This window comes from Toxotes jaculatrix, chromosome 17 (genome assembly GCF_017976425.1).
Source record: "Toxotes jaculatrix isolate fToxJac2 chromosome 17, fToxJac2.pri, whole genome shotgun sequence".
Lineage (NCBI taxonomy): Eukaryota > Metazoa > Chordata > Actinopteri > Toxotidae > Toxotes > Toxotes jaculatrix.
The window spans coordinates 662,343-678,708 of NC_054410.1; the positions used below are offsets into that span (position 1 = coordinate 662,343).

The 16,366-nt window shown below is 45.3% G+C and overlaps 1 protein-coding gene across 2 annotated transcripts; it reads right to left on the reverse strand.

The window, feature by feature from the left end:
* Positions 1 to 263: 263 nt before the first annotated feature.
* Positions 264 to 15,855, reverse strand: scfd1 (sec1 family domain containing 1). Of its 2 annotated transcripts, XM_041061229.1 has the most exons (25): positions 15,749 to 15,855; positions 15,032 to 15,102; positions 14,634 to 14,722; positions 14,453 to 14,543; positions 14,167 to 14,289; positions 13,959 to 14,046; positions 13,727 to 13,816; positions 13,521 to 13,576; positions 13,158 to 13,243; positions 12,700 to 12,799; positions 10,816 to 10,955; positions 10,631 to 10,721; positions 10,369 to 10,442; positions 9,885 to 9,966; positions 9,181 to 9,277; positions 8,989 to 9,059; positions 5,312 to 5,391; positions 4,839 to 4,901; positions 4,270 to 4,345; positions 3,450 to 3,503; positions 2,236 to 2,288; positions 1,592 to 1,625; positions 946 to 1,011; positions 577 to 645; positions 264 to 437 (listed from the first exon to the last, which is right to left on the reverse strand). In XM_041061229.1, exons 1-25 carry the CDS (start codon positions 15,777 to 15,779, stop codon positions 414 to 416), a joined length of 1,899 nt encoding a protein of 632 aa, XP_040917163.1. In that variant the 5' UTR covers positions 15,780 to 15,855; the 3' UTR covers positions 264 to 413. The 2 variants fall into 2 exon arrangements, with proteins under 2 accessions (XP_040917163.1, XP_040917164.1); XM_041061230.1 differs by lacking the exons at positions 8,989 to 9,059; positions 9,181 to 9,277.
* Between the last annotated feature and the right edge of the window lie 511 nt (positions 15,856 to 16,366).

The window sequence follows — 16,366 nt, forward strand, 5'->3', positions numbered from 1 at the left end:
TCTCCAGGACGAACCCTTCAGATCTCAGACTCCACAAACCTTAAGATGTGTAGTTCCACTGCTGATGAGACTCTACTGTCTCCAAAGTGCTCCAGCTTCAGTGCTGACAGTAGATTTCATTCACACCAGAAAACAAGAGCAGGATTCAGAAGACAGAACCTGAAGGTGTGTTCAGACTGAGCTGAAGATCCAGACCCTGACCCGTCAGGAGGCTGAGCGTGAACACACCACACCTGAGTGAAAGACAAACCCCGAGGCTGCCGTGAGCTGAGGCTGTTAAGCTTTATTAGTGCTGAGAGGGAGAAACAGAAATTTAACGACGAGGACAGAAAATGTACAGAACAGAGTCGATATAAAACAAGCTGGAATAAAGAGGTGGAAGCAGAGAGGTTCACATCTGGATGGCGTCCACATCACTTCTGGCCGAGCTGGGACAGCTGTAGAGAGGAAGAGAACATCCAGAGGTTTTCACTGTCACTACAGGCAGGACACAACCCACAGAGTTAACAGGCTTTCACAAAAGAGTGGACTATTCCTTTAATGTATGTGCTTTACAGAACAGGTGCTGTCTCTCACCTGTTTGATGAACTGAGCGGCGTTGAAGAGTTCACTGCAGCCGTAAACGACCTTCTTCCCCTGTTTAGACTGAACACACAACATTTTAGCATCAGTGTGTTTCCTGCAGCAGAACCTGTGAGTGTTTGTGTCACAGTAAAGGCACAAACACACTCAGTCACAACAACCTGACATGACCACGCACAAAACAACGGACACGCTTCATTTTAAAGGTTTGTCTCATAAACTTTCCTCATAGTTTGCTCTGATTACAGAAACAGAGGAAGTGTTCGATGCCAGTTATTAATTATGACATACTGTCTAATATCGTGTTATTCAGCAGTACTGCTTGCAGTAGTATCTGCAGTAGTACCAGCAGTATTCCAGTACCTTTGCATAGTCCACCAGGTTCTGGTACTCGATGTAGTTTCCTCCTCCCACCACAAACACAATGGCCTGAAACACATGAGATCAAACCACATCAGGAACCTGAAGAATCTGGTTCTGCCTGCAGGAACAAACTCAGGGTTTATCTGACGACCACGTCTAAAAGATTCCAGATGTTTCTGTGATTTAGTGGCAGAGCTGAAAAAGTAGCAAATGGACTGAATATAAATGGATTCACAGGGACAGTTTGTCGTCTCTCTTGTTCTTCAGCTGCAGTTTGTCCCACTGAGATTGGTATCATCTGATAATGTGTGTGTGTGTGTGCTGATCAGTAACTGTCATGTCAGTGGAGAAACCACGTTTGTACCTGAACATGTGTTGGAAGTCTAAAACCTTTCTGTCTTCTATGCCTGCTGATGAATTCACTGATTGATAATATTGTTTTCTAATCAGCGGCTGGTTGGCCTCATTGATCCTGTCTGTGTTGTAGTGTTGTCGATACAGATCCAGGATCTCCGGGTTTTTCTTCGGAGCTAAGAAACAGCTGACAGAGTTTCATCGTTCCCAGTCGGCCGTGTTGTGTTTGTCCTGGAACGAACTCTGGATCTAATCAATCAAACTGAAGTCAGGAGACAGAAACTCTGCTCACCTCCTGAAACGGGTTCTTGTTCCTGGGAATGGAGCTGAGGACGAAGCAGAGGAGTGAAGATGATGAGACATTCCTGAGCTTTCTACCAGTCAAACGCCTGTTCAGACATCAACATGATTCCCAGGTGATCCGATCACCTGGGGGCAGCTCTCAGTGCACCTGTGATCAGAGCTCACTTCTGTTCCTCTGCTGCCAAACCGAATCACGGCGGTGACAAATCTTTGTTCGCGTTTAGAAAATTTCAGACGTGGACAAACCCAGCTCACGTGATCTGAGAACATCAACGAGTATATACTTGACTGTAGGCAGAGGACGTCAGGTGAGCAGGCGGTCAGGTGAGCAGGCGGTCCTTCAGTGTGGCACAGGACACATTCACGTACACACTGGTAAAAGAATCCGGCCCCTTGTGGCCCAGACCCTCTCTGAACGCGGTCTAAGGGACCGGGTCTAAATGTGTCTCGGGTTCATTCACGTCTGTAGTTCGAGGTGTTTCGGGTCAGATCACCTGAGATGCATGTTAACGTCCGGTCTGAACAGGGCGCGTGATTTACTGACTGAATGCTACCAGCAACACTATGACGGCCATCACTGATCAGACGTGATGACTGATCTGATCAGACTGAAATACTGGTACGATGTGATACCTCTCACTGCCTCGCAGCATCTTTGGGTCAAAGTATCGATAGTCGTCCGTTTCCTGGAAGATCAAAGAGAAGAAACATGGGTCAGCTGATCGTGTCAGTCCATAACTTTACTGACAGACTGGATCAGGATCAGCTGCAGGATCAGCTGCAGTTTTAGTTTAGTTTATAACTTTGGGGAAAGAATCACTTTCGTTTCTGTCCCGCCTCCACAGCTGATGTCTGACTTTACTAATTAATGATTTCATGCACTGTAATCCCATTAAACACATCATTTACTAAAAATCTGAAACACATTAAACTGGAAAACTGGAACCTGAGCCAAGAAACATGCAGAGTGAGGCCAGCAGCAGCACGCTGCACGCAGGCTGTGCTTTAGCGCTTTAGCTCTTTAGCTCAGAACATAAATGCCACTGCTTATTTTTGTATTTAGAAATGAATTTAAGTGAAACTGATTTGATGAAACGGAACTTGTGGACTTCGCTTTGTGTTGGAGCAGCTGATGGAGGCTCAGGACTGTGAATGTGACGCGTGATCTAACCCTTCACGTTCCTGTGCGTCTCTGAGCAGTGTGTTTGTTTCTGCCTGCTGACTCTGCACAGGCGGATGGACACACTGCGGTGTGTCACAAAATAGTTCCAGCACACGAAATCATGTCTTCTGTGCATAGATTCAACAAACAACACAGCACGCGCTCATTGCTGAGCTTTAGAGGTGCTGGTGGACGTATGATGGAACTTTGGACAGAGTCAGGCTGAATGTTTCCCTCTGTCTCTGCAACACACACACACACACACACACACACACACACACACACACACACACACACACACACACACACACACACACACACACACACACACACACACACAGTGGATAATCTGATAGAGGGAGAATGTGCTCCTCTATTTCTTTCATCTTCATCCCAGTCCACCCCTCTGCCCCCCCCCCCCCCCCCCCTCCCACTCCCACATTCTCAACAACAGGATCTTTGTTGTTCGTCTGAAACTCCAGAAGCTGAGAAACCTGCAGTGTGTGTGTGTGTGTGTGTGTGTGTGTGTGTGAAAACCAGTAGGGCCGATAATTATCTACCATGTACATGAATGTATCGGTCGCTTCCAGCTGTTTCTAACAATAAATAATTATCCTAATAGTAACATCATGTCTGAAAACTGAGGGACCAGGGTCAGGACCAACAGAAAACAGACTCGACTCACTGGGTGGGACTTCATCTCCATCAGGTTGTCCAGGATCCGAGTGACTGGAAGATTCTGAGAGAGAAAAGAAGTAAATCTACTTTAAAAATGCGTGAACAGTCAGTTGTAGACATTTATATAATAAATACATAATAATAATGTATTTATGAACTGTTCATGTCATTTAATTTGGGTTAGGACTGAAATCTGAGTCACTCTGACAAACGCAGATATTCTGAAATAATGAAGACGTGAGTGTGGAAGGACTGTGTAAATGTCCTCCCTAACAGAGCGTCCACAGCTCCACCCAGGCTGACTCTGAGTGTCTGCAATGTTCTGGCAGCTCTGCGGAGCTTCATGGGCCCACTTTAGCTGGTCTCGGTTCAGCTTCTATATGGAGAAAACAGACACCACCTGTGTGTGTGTGTGTGTAATAATTATAAATGACTTCATGTTAGTGCCAGCTTCACCCTGAAACACCCCATCATCGTCCTTATTGTCATCATCTTCACTGCTGTCCAGGAACGAAGAGCCTGTCACACTAGGTGCGCCTGATTTAACCTCCTGCCAGACACAGGAGGGTGGAGTGTGGTGTTTTGGAGACGAAGCGGGTTAAATACAGCTTACAGAGACAGCTCTAACTGATCTGCTGTTGTCAGGTAAAGACATACAGCTGAGGACACAGGAATGTTTGGAGGCGACAGGAGACATGTTGGAGAAGAGACAATAGAAGGAAAGACAAGACGAAGATCTACATCCCACTAAAGTCCATAGGAAGGCTGAGCAGCACTGATGACTCATGGTTAATCAGCACATGCTGTTTGGATGCAGTTTCACTCACATGCTGTTTGAGCACCAGGTTCTTCACTCCCTCCATGACAAACTGGGAGCCAGTATTCATCACTCTGGAAAACAGCCTGCAGTGGAGATGGGAGGGGAAGGACCAGGAGGAGGAGAGGAAACAAGGGAGGTGGGAGATCAGGAGGGGAGGAGGAGGAGGAGGAGGAGGGAGTAAAACAGGGTGAGACAGAGAAGAGGAGGACAGGGTTAGGCTGGTAGTCTCAACACAAACCTGCTTTCAGCCAAAAGAATAAAAATACTTTTTCTGATAAGACAAACGCTGTGGACAACTTGAATTGTCCCCCAGGGGACAAATAAAGTTCTCTGATTTACTGATTGATTGACTGACACTTTATTATTACATTATTAAAGCCAATGAATCACAGAGTTAATCAGTTATCAGCCAGTTTAAGCTCTTCGCTCGGCCTCTGCATGCACTCAGCCAGTAATGGATATGAGTTTAGACTGTACAGGTTTTACCTGGGAGGACTGAAAGAAATGGCACAGTGTCTGTATGTGCAGTGTGCAGTATGATATTCAAAAGGTTAAAACCACAAGCAAAGGACTTACCCCATGGGTTTGACTCCACTGTTGCCGTAGTTAGCCGGGGTGGTGGCCATCTTGGCGAACGCCCTGGGAAAATGAGATGAAACCAGAACGACTCAACACGACCGGCTCTTCTGTTCAACAGAGGCTGAACCACGCTCCTCACTGAACTGTAACCTGCTGACGAGCTGCTGGCACAAAGCTGATGCAGCGTGTGTCCATACAGTAACCACAGTGATATCTCTGGGTTTAAAATATACACGGGAACAGGCTGAAGTAAAACCACCGGGGGTTATATAGAAGTTATATAGAACATTTATGTTGACAAAACGAAAATAAATTTACCAAATAAAAAAAAACAGCCATAGTTATATCCTATGTATGTAAATATGTTGTTAACGAAGTCTGTTGTCTTTCACTTTGATTCATTTCTGATCTTGAAGCTGAAACGATGATGATGCTGACGAAGATTTTATTAAAACGACAGACAGACTCACTTCCACTGCTTGATGTAGTTTAGAGGTGAAAGGTCACAGCCCGCGTCCAACAAAACCTTCTTATACTGGTCCAGGTCAGACTGCAACACACAGAACAACCAGACAAACACTGATGAACTGTGGTGAGAAGCAGGGACACATGAGAAACACCCAGGTGCCTCAGTGACTCCTGCCCCAGAGTGATAGCATGTTAGCATGTAGCACGTTAATATGATAAAATTAGCATTCAAACACTTTAAAGTCAACTCAGCTAACTCAAAGAATAGTTATATGTAGGATACATCATCGATTGGCCTGTGCTGTTCAAAACCAAAGAGCTTTGATGTCCAGTGTGGCTGTCAAACACTGCAGTGTGTCCCCTGAAAGCTCTCCACAGCTTCAGATGCTGGAACATCTGATTCTAGACCTCCCAACATTCAGACCAAGAAGAGCCAGCAGGCTTTATTCCACTAAGACGCTGAAATATGCTGCCAGGTTGAGCCAGGTTCAGCTCTTCTCTGGACGACCTCGTGTTTATTTGCCTTGTCTGGTGTTTGACGATGTGGATCTGGGATTCTCCTTTTGTTCCTTATAATAACTAAAAGTTATTGTGACAGCACTTCATTAGGTTTCAGTGGAGTTCAGTGGAGGCCCCTCTGCCCCGCCGCAGAAAAACGACTCCAGAGAACGCTGCGGTGTATGAATGGTACGACGTTCCACTCTATCCATCTTTCCCACTGACTGCCAGTGAAAATGACGTGGTACGTATCGTTCACACAGCTTCCTCTTCAATAAGCTCCTGACTGTCAGCTCAGCAGGAGCCACCTTAGGATTACACAGCTGCTGAGCCACGTGAGAGTGTGTGTCTGTGAGAGTGTGTGTCTGTGTGTCTGTAAGAGTGTGTGTCTGTGTGTTTGTTTCTGAAGAAGTGAAATCCCACCACATCAGTCAGAAACTCGAGCAGCTCTCTGGAGACTCTGCAGCAGATAGAAGGGGGAGAAGAGGGTGAGAGCGAGGCCTGGGGGGAGGGGGGGGGGATCAAAGGAGAAAGAGACAAAAAGAAACAGACAGGAGGCCAAGAGCTGGTGGGGCGAGGGGCGGGGGGTGGGGAGGTCAGAGATGACAGGAAGAGAGGGAGAAAAAGTGGGTGGTAATGGAGGGTGAGGGGTAATCCTGGGGCGATCCATCTCTCAGGTGGATGAAAGATGAAAAGAGGGAGAGGGGAGAACTGTCACACTACCCATCAGCAGAGGAAGCAGAGAACGAGCCGGACATTCAAACAGACGCTGAGAGTCACAGACCTTTTCGGGTCTTCCGACTCTTTATGTCCACAGGACCCGGATCGTTCCGGCTTCATCGCTGCTGCAGTGTCCACTGTGAACGTGATCACACAGAGCAATGCAGAAGCTGGTAATGAGACGACAACTCAGCACTTCAGAGCTTCAGAGCACTAAAACCCAAAGCTGAGTTTCACATGTTTGTCAGCGTAGGTTACCAGAGGAGAAGGCAGCAGAGTTGTGTTTAGCACCAGATAACTCCACCTGCCCTCTGCAGCTGCTGGGGGCCTGGACTGACCAGCGACTGTCTGACTGATTCAAACACTTCAGGGAGATTAGAAAACCTGTGGGCCTCTGGAGGAAAAAGACTGAACTTTAACAGCAAAGTCAACCTACTAAAAATCACAGTCAATGTCATTTGACAAACGGATGAGAATAATTTTCTGCCAAACTAAACCTGATCCAGCTGTGTTCACTTTGACTCTGAGCAGGTCTCTGTTTTCTGAGAGGAACTTGGCGCTTTGATCGTCTTTGTTCAATCACTGGCTCATAATGTAATCATGAATATGGCAGAGCCAAGAAGATGCTTCTCATAAATGTGGCCATTGATCACAATAATGCGTTTGTGAGGACATGAGGGCGCAGCTGAAATCATCTGTCTTAACCATTTCTACTGTCTGTGCCAATCCAGAGGGTGATGTCAGCGTCCCCTGAGCTGGCTTAGTCTGAGTGTTGGTGAAGAAGCCCAGCAGGGGTGATGGCAAGACCTGGAGGACTGTCATCTGAGACGTCAAGTGAACTTTTGCTTGGTTAAATTCATCCAATGACACAAATACCGAGAGGAAATAAACACAGGACTTTACAACGACCACAACGAGAAACCTCCAAAGTCTAACGCTTCACTGTCCTCCACAAGAACCAGCAAGAACCAGCAAGAAGGCCCGGACAGAATCTCCATTCCCAGTTCATTTGTTCGGTCTGACTGAGGGATTGCTGTGGTTCCACTCTGAGTAATCAGCAGTGAGAGCTGACAGTGAAGTCTGTTAGAGGTTGTGTGGAGTCGTTAACACTCTGGGCCTCGGTGATTTAAAGCATTATGGTGGACGTTGTCCCTCCCGTCTTCATTCCACCTCCCAAATCCAGACCGTCAACATCTGACTCACTGATTTAGTGATTTGAGTTTAAAAAGTTGTGTGAAAACATTGTGAGTGAACAGAGAACACAATCACAGAGGGTTTTTTGTTTGATTGTTTACTTTTAAAATGTTTTTCTATTTTAGAATCTAAATTTTTTCTCTTTTGAAATTAAGGTACAAAAGTGACTCTGTGCATAGAAACTAGAAAATAACACAATAAAGTGAAACGTGCATAAAAGCACACAAACAGCCAAACTCCCTGACCTTTAACTGTGATGGTGACAGGGTTAGTGGTCTGCCCGGTTCAGGGGAAAGCTGCTCTAACTGTTTACTCCTGAGAAGAATTGAAGCATTGTCCCGATGTGGTTTTAACTTCCCTGTCCTCAGAGCCTCCACTGTCCTCAGTGTCTCTGTTTTGTTCCTTGAAGTAAACACAGAACCGCAGGAAGATCACTGAAAGTTCCAGATCCCCCAAAGTCACAGTCTTCTTCTTCAGCATGAGGTTTTATTTTGACAGAACTGAACCACAAACCCTGACATCACCATCTCACCACTGAATTATCTCTGCTCACACACACGCAGCCCAGAAAACACTCAATATTCCCATTAAAAAAAACCCCAACTCTACTACGGCCAGTTCACACTTCTGTTCTCTGACTGTGAGGTTTGAGTCAAATACGATGACGACGCCTCCATCAACACGCTCCTGAGAACAGCCCGTCCACGCTCATCGGCGCGGCAGTTTGGAAACGCTCAGAGTTTTCGGTGATTACAAAAATGCACCGGAGCAATTTTAAAGTGAAAACACGTTTTTTTTCCTGAAAAAGATTTGGATTTTGGCAGCTAGAAGTCGGTGTAGGGAAGAGCCAGACTTTACTCATGGATATTATTAGTTATACTTAGTTTGTGGTCAAAGGATCTGTTGTTAGGGCTGCACAGTGCTAACAATCAACAACATATTCTGAGAGTCGACTGTGATATGAGACATGATACACATGGGAATGAATTTTTCCACAGTCATTCAGCACCTCAAAGCTTTGTTACATGTTTTTCCAGATGTTTTGAAATAAGAGTAAAAATCTGTTAAAATCCCACAAGTGGGCACTAAAGAGTCTGTCTCAATTAGGAGGCTGAGACCAACGCACAAGCAAAATGTATGGACATGGAGAAAAGCAAGTGCACTGAGACTCCAAAGGCTCAGGTGTAGAAGAAGAGATGGAGCCCTGTAAAACCTCTGTTGATGCCACAGAGTTACTGGCTGGACAGGTAACAGGTAAGTGTCTTACCTCTGAAAGAGCCTGCTGAGCAGTGATGTAGTAGATGAGGAACAGTCTCATTTTGTCCTCTGGAGTCCCCGCTGAGAAAAACATTCACACACAGTTCAGTCAGTGTTCTGTACGTGTGTGGGGTTTATGTGAATGTCCACGTCCTCAGATGAGCAGATTATACTGAGTGTGTGTGTGTGTGTGTGTTTGTACCGTCTGGGTCACTGATGATGTCCAGCAGTGATTTGTCTAAAGTCGACTTGCTCATCAGTTTCTCTTCATACTCAAAGTAAACGTCCAGTTTACGACTCTGACAACACAAACAGCAAGTTACTACAGGACAAAACACACTACGCACTCATCTGCACTTGCTTCTGTTTTATAAAGTACGTGTAATTTCTGGACTGCCAGAAACTTTTGCGTTCAGCACAAAGCTCATCGTGTAATAACTTGCACTGCAGGCTGACCACAGCTCAGAGGCCGGACTGGAAATCCTCCTCACCCCCATTTTTCAAAGATGAAAAGTTGACGTGCTCAGAACCAATTCCCTGAAAAAAAGTCTTGCATATTTTGGGCCCGCTGTACCGAGAAAAATCATTTTGATTTTGGCAACAACACGACTTTTCCTCCGGCGCCACCTTCAGGACAACTGTGACATTTTTGTCGCACTACTGGTTAAAATCGGAGGAAAGCAGAGCTGTCTCTGTATTTCGTCCATCCAGCTCTTTTCTCTGGTGTGTAATTAGTTATTGTGTTTGTGTTGTGGAGCTAGAAATCAGTCACAAAAAACTAAAATGTTCATGATGTTATTACCACACAAAAACATGTAATCTGATGCACTTCTGTATGAACATGGGCACAACATGACAGACAGTGTGATCACAAACTTCACTGTTTGAACAGAGGCTGCTTCGTACCTTGATGTGGTCCAATACGGCCGTGGCAACGTTGGTGTGCAGGTCGATCAGCCTTTTCTTCTCCAGGAGCTCGGGCAGAGAGCTGCAGGGAAAAATGAAAAGGAAACCACCTAAACCTGCTTCTTATTAACCAACATCAACACAGCACTTTACACTGCAGTATCTCACATTTTAATCTGGGGAAAAAGATGATAATTACACAACTTTGGTTGTCAGAAAGAACGTAACCCTCGTCCAAGACTCAACGATCCTCCAACTGGCCGTTACACCCAAAAACAACATCCCTGTCAATTCTGTTTCACAGTGAAACTGAATTATTGACACAGACAACAAGCTGTTTGGCTTGAGTGGGATGTTCTCTGGCTCAGGGCTCATCTGTCCTCTCAAGTTTCACAGAAATTAATTTTTTGTAAGTTATTGAAATCTGAATATTGAATCTGAGTGAGCAGATCCCTGCAGGCTCAGCTCTGCCTGCGTTTAGTACCTGACAGCAGAGGTGAGCTTGGCTGTGTTGTCTGACAGCATGCTGATGGCTCCTTCATCCTCTCCCTCTAAACCCTGCAGACACACAGACACACAGACACACGCACACACACACACACACAGACACACACATACACCATTTAGACCAAAAACAGTCCAAACTCACATTTCCCCAGTAATTTTATTACACAACTTTAGCTGCATGGAGCTGACTACAGCATGGCTGCTTGTTGATTACCACGCTGTGTGTGTGTGTGTCTAACCATGATGCTCTTCAGGCGTTTGACCTCATCCTCCTGAGCTCTGTAAGTGTCCAGCTCCTCCTGAACCGACTCTGCCACCTCTGGGAACGGACTGTAACACGTCGCACAGAAAGTCGCAGCTTGATTTAGAGAGCTGTGAATCAGTTTTCTGTTTAGTCATTAGAAGCTGTTCTTCATGAACTGACCTGCCCTTGTGTTTCTGCCAGAACTTGTCAGCACCAGTCAGGTCATAGGTCTTCCTGCTCTTCTTCTTTGGTCGGGCGCCAGCAGGTGACGGCTCCGCCCCCGCACCCTCCTCCATCATCACCCGGTTCAGATGGAAGTCCTGGAGGGGCACAAAAAAAATTAAAAAGACACGTTTTCATTGTGGAATCGGATAATTTATTGACCCAATGACCTTTGATCTCTGACCTTTGAAAATCTTAGTGGAGCTTTGATTGGTTCCTGTGGCAGGTCACAGCCTATTTTCAAAGCCATTTCATGTACTATAAATAGTTTTTCCTACGTTAAATGATCTAAAGCAGCTCTTTAAGTCTTGCTAACACACTGAATCCAAAGTGAGACCACCAAGAAAAACCAAAGACATCATCATCTAACTTTTAAGGCCTGAAATCCTTGAGTGATCCTGAGACACTTCTAATGAATATAAAACCTGATCCAAGACCAGCAGAAGAATCCCTGCGCTCGCCGCTGCGGTGAAGACTTCTCGGATAAGCACCAGACCAATGACAACTCATCACTACTAATTACACCACAGTGAATCCTGACGGAGGCCGAAGGGGAACGAATCCTTGCCCCGGACGCAGAAACCAACAGCAGGGATCATAACATCACCGTTGCCATGGTAACAGCAGAGTGACGAGAGGGCAGATTTAGTGCTGGGATCCCGTCTCCTGCTGGGTGGTAGGCGGCTGTGTTCAGACTCTGACATGTTTATAGGAAAAAGAGGAGAGAAGTGTAGAGTGTGCAGCCAGACGGTGACGATGCTGCCATCTGGACCAGCGTCACAGTGGGAGCTGGCGAGACCAGACTACAACAGAAACCAGATCAGACTCTGGACCCTGGATCTGGATGACTGAACACAGGATTCTGAGGTGGTGTAAAAACAAAAAAATCCAAAATGGAATAAGTTATTTCACCTGTTTCCAAAACAAATGACTGTTTGAAGAGTCACTTTTTCTTCACTGGGAATTTTTAGGTCATTTATCTTTATACATTCTTTTTAATACCTTGGTCATGTCATTTTTCTTTTAAAGTCAGGGCTCGGGATCAGAATCAGTATCAGGACCATTCCATCCAGATCATTTGTGAGTAGAGACAGAGACACCCAGAGAGACAGCGTGAGACGTCTCCTCTCCAGTGGACTGCGTCACATTCTGCCAGTTTAACTTCCCTCAGTATCATATCAGTAATGTGAGCTTGTGTAGCTCAATAGTTTTGAATCAGGGCCTTCAGGTTTTGTCAGATAGAGTCATCTAAGGTGGATATTTCACAGTGTCAGACCTGCGTAGGCCTCACAGTCCAGCATGGGTCGGGCTTTAGAACAAACTCTACACAATGACTGAGTTTTTCTTGTCTGAAGGAAAATTAGTCCCGAAGGATGAAAATGAGACTGAACGACTCGTTAAAAGTAATTTTTTTGTGCTGTGTTTGCCAAATTTTAGTCTCCTGGCATTCCCTGCCAGTGCATGTGTGTGTGTGTGTGTGTGGATGTGTGTGTGTGTGTGTGTGTGTGTGTGTGTGTGTGTGTTGATGACGTGTTACGTAACACATCCATTTAACTCTGCATTCCAGTGCTGTCAGTATTAACCTCAGCACCTTACCAGCTGACAGCACTCTGGCTCTGCATGAGTTAGTGTGAGTGTGTTTTCAGCCCTTTGAGGATCCCTGACTGACTGACACACACACACACACACACACACACACACACACACACACACATACACACACACACGTCAGGACCTTTGACAACACTAAATTAAGAATAATTATTTTTCAGGGGTTTCCATTTTTGTTTTCTTTTATTCATATAAATACAAAATGTGCATGTGCATTCTCAGACAGCTCACCAGGACATCGTGTATCAGTGCCTGATAGGTCCAGGTGTGGTGGAGGGGCGTGGCCATGTCCACATTACGATCTGCCAGAACAAACAGAGGCCTCTGAAAACTGGAGAGGAGAATAAAACAAAATTCAGTGTTATTTATTCAGCTCCTCCCACAATCAAAGTTGTCTCCAAGTGCTTTACAGAGGCCCAGAGTCTGACCCCAGATCAGCACCCAGAAACAGCTCCCTGTGAACCCGGCTCATATGGGAGACCCTCCTGCTGAGGGCCGGGCTGGGTGAGAGGAGGAAGAGGAGGAGGATGAGGAGGAGGATAGGAGAGCTGGGAATGGAGGGGAGGAGGAGAAGGACATGCAGCATATAACACATGATACAAGTATAATTAAAGACAGAGCCCATGTCTGACCTGGTAGAAATAAAGCGGTGCATTATGGGTATGACAACCATTTAGTGTCTGATTTACCTGAACTGTCCAGCGACCATGTTGTCTCCAGTAAAGAGACTGTTCCTGGCGTCCCGCAGGTTCTCACGGAGCTTCTTATCCAACTTCTATAAAACACACACACACACACTTGACTTGCAGACCTGTCAGCACTGCAGTCTTACTGATGTTTAAACTGCCTTCATTGTGTAATGAGAGCAGTAAGTGAGGTCATCTCATTATAATTTGGGAAAGTTGATTAAATAACCTAATTAAAACTGGATGAAAATAAAACTTGATCTGACTGAATTTTCTATATTGGAATTTTTCACTTGATGACACAAGAACCTGAGTAAAATAATCTTCTTCTGATGTTCATCACTCCACATGTCAGCGTGAACTCACCACTGCCACCATCTCTGCTGCATTTCCTCTGGGACAGCGGATGATTGGCACCGCACCTGATCAATGACAACACACATTTTAATAAAGATTCACCTTAATGAACTTATTAAAATATTTAAAAGGATCCGATCCTGATAAAACTAAAGTTAACGCTTCCATCTAGTGGACTGGAACAGTAAGTTTCTTTAAACTCGACACAAACTCACCCAGAGTGACGAAGAAACAGAAGAGACTGTCCACGATGGTGTCCATGATGGCCTCCATGTCTGTGTCCTGGATGTCTGCTCTATTAATGGCTGCACAGGTGAGACACAGTTCTTAACACTGCAGACCTACTTGATTTGAGATTTGTTTGTTGTGTTTTCAGGTTTAAAGAACCAGCAAACAACAATCACAGTGAAGCAATGATCTAAAACTTTCTGTGTGTGTGTGTGTTACCATGGTAGGAGATGAGCTCCTTGTTCTGGTGACAGAGGATGAACATGTCATCTTCCAGAGTGATGAAGTTCAGGTACTGGTCAAACACCTGAGACACACACGCACACAGTAACTAACACAATAATCAGATTATATTACACTGAAGCTCCAGACTAAATGTTCCCATTAATCGATCAGTCTATGAAATGGTGAGCGTAACCATGGTAACCTTGGTGACTTGGCTGACAGCATTAGCAGCCAGAGCAGCACTGGCGATGTCCTCCAGTTTACTTCTACTAATGGCAGAGATGAAGTTCAGGTAGTATGACTCATACATCTGGTTCCTCAGGTCCTGCACACACACACACACACACACACACACACACACACACACACGTTAAACAGCTAGCTGGCTCACAGTGATCCAGGAGTTGATCAGCTGATTCAGCAGATCTTAATGTGGACAGTTTGACAGAATGTAAAACACAGACTAAAAAACGTGTGTGTCAGAGTACCTGGCATATCCTGTCAATGTTCTCCTCTGTGGGCATGACAAAATAGATGGCTGGTACATCTGGGATAGGATCTCTGTCTGAGTGAAGCAGACTGAACACACACACACACACACAGAGTGATATTTCATATCAATGATTGTCCTCACAAATATAGAAGTGCAAAGGTGTGTGAGTCTCCTACAGATGCAGGGTGATGCCCATGTCTCTCAGCTCTTTGACGGACAGCAGTGGAGAGATGATGTCCTGGCCAAACCGGTCGTATATCAGCACCTACACACACACATACAGCAGAAGACTCAGAGTTTGACTCAGACTGGAGCAAGAAAGAAAAACCATAGAATGAAGCAGCAGCTCTGAGGACGGAAACACCTTGTTGATGAGAGAGGTCAGAGGTCAGGTGAGCTTCAGCTTAGGGTATCTGATTAAACAATTAGTAAACACTCAGTAGACACTCAGACAGCACAGGCTTCACATCCTGGTCTCCTCTTCACTAACTTCAGAATACACAACAAGTATCTGAACTTTTGTTCTATTTAATGGTGACAAGTGTTGTGTGTGTGTAACGTTGCCATGTGTTACCTTCCATACTGGCTCAGCTGTTGTGTTCTTCAGAGGAGGAGCGTTGAAGTTCAGCATTCGCTTCAGAGCGACTGCGGGTACACACACAAATTATTGATCGAGTAATCGATTGGCCATTCGATAGAAAATGACTCATCGGGAATAGTCAGTCTTCCTTTAAAAAAATCATATACTGTGGTTGATTTTTCTCCAATACGAATACGTGGCAGCTGCATTTATCAATATAAGGTCTGTGTCGGAGATTCTGGCTTTGACATAAATTATATTCAGAAAAACTTCAGAAAACATAAAACAGTTAGAAACCTTTAACATTTCCACGGAACTAAAGTGTTGCTCATGGCTAGCAGCAGGCTAGCTTCGCTCTGTTAATTCCTCCGTTAGTAAGCTAACAGCACTGCTAGCTAGCTAGCTAAGCAGCTGGTTAACTCAAGTTAAGTGGTTAACGGTGTGGTTGGTTAACTAGTCTGTGTGTGAAGGTGTAGCTTTGGTTTCTGTGGGGTTTTGGTTTCTGTAGTGAAACAGAAACATTAGTTAATGAGCCCAACCGGCAGCTCGTTCAGAGGATATAGAGGGGTTAGTTAGCTGGTTAGAGGCCTGGCAGTCTCGAATAAACCTTTCCTGCGAGACTCGGGGTCGTTTAAGCTCCCCGCCGCCCGTTAACGTCGCCGTTTGCTGTTAAAAATAAACGTTAATGGAGGAAAAATCAGTTTCACAGACCTGCCTGCTTCTCCCGGACAGACGCCGCCATGTTTGATGTTTTTGGTGGTGACGGAGCGTCTGATGACGTGGCAAGAGCCCGACGTCGGCCCTACGTCAGAGAGGCCTGAAAACGGAAGAAGTCTCACTCTGCCACTGATTAGAGAAACGTACATGACCACACCTGTCCATCAGGGGTCAGTATGAGGACGTCTCACTCCGCTGCTGTTTCCAGGGACACTAACAAAAAACAGCTAAACCAGCAGCTAAGGATTAAGAGGAAAATTTGGGAAAATTTCACATTTGTGTGCAAATTCAAACAGATTCTCCTCCGTTAAATATGCATTTTATGTTTTATGTCATCATGCAGAATTCGCTCTAGGCCTATAAATCAAAACATTTCATATAAAATATAAATCCGTGTTCACAGCAGAATTAATTAATCTTAACATATATGGGATCTTTGAGGCTTCCTATTTAATCTAATATAAATATATAACTATCAGTTTGTTGTCCTGACCGTCCTTTTAACATTTTGAAATTCAGTGTGAGCCAAGGGGGGAGTTGTCGGTAGGTAGCAGTGAGGATCACTTCCGCGTTCAAAAAGCTGCAGTTCCTCGGCTGCCGCTGGGGGCTGGC

Coding starts and splice junctions, on each gene's coding strand:
- scfd1 (XM_041061229.1), bottom strand. CDS start 15,779: ATGGCGGCGTCTGTCCGGGAGAAGCAGGCAG. Junction 15,103..15,748: donor TGTCCGGGAGAAGCAGGCAG/GTCTGTGAAACT, acceptor GTGTACCCGCAG/TCGCTCTGAAGCGAATGCTG. Junction 10,443..10,630: donor AACGCCTGAAGAGCATCATG/GTTAGACACACA, acceptor GTGTGTCTGCAG/GGTTTAGAGGGAGAGGATGA.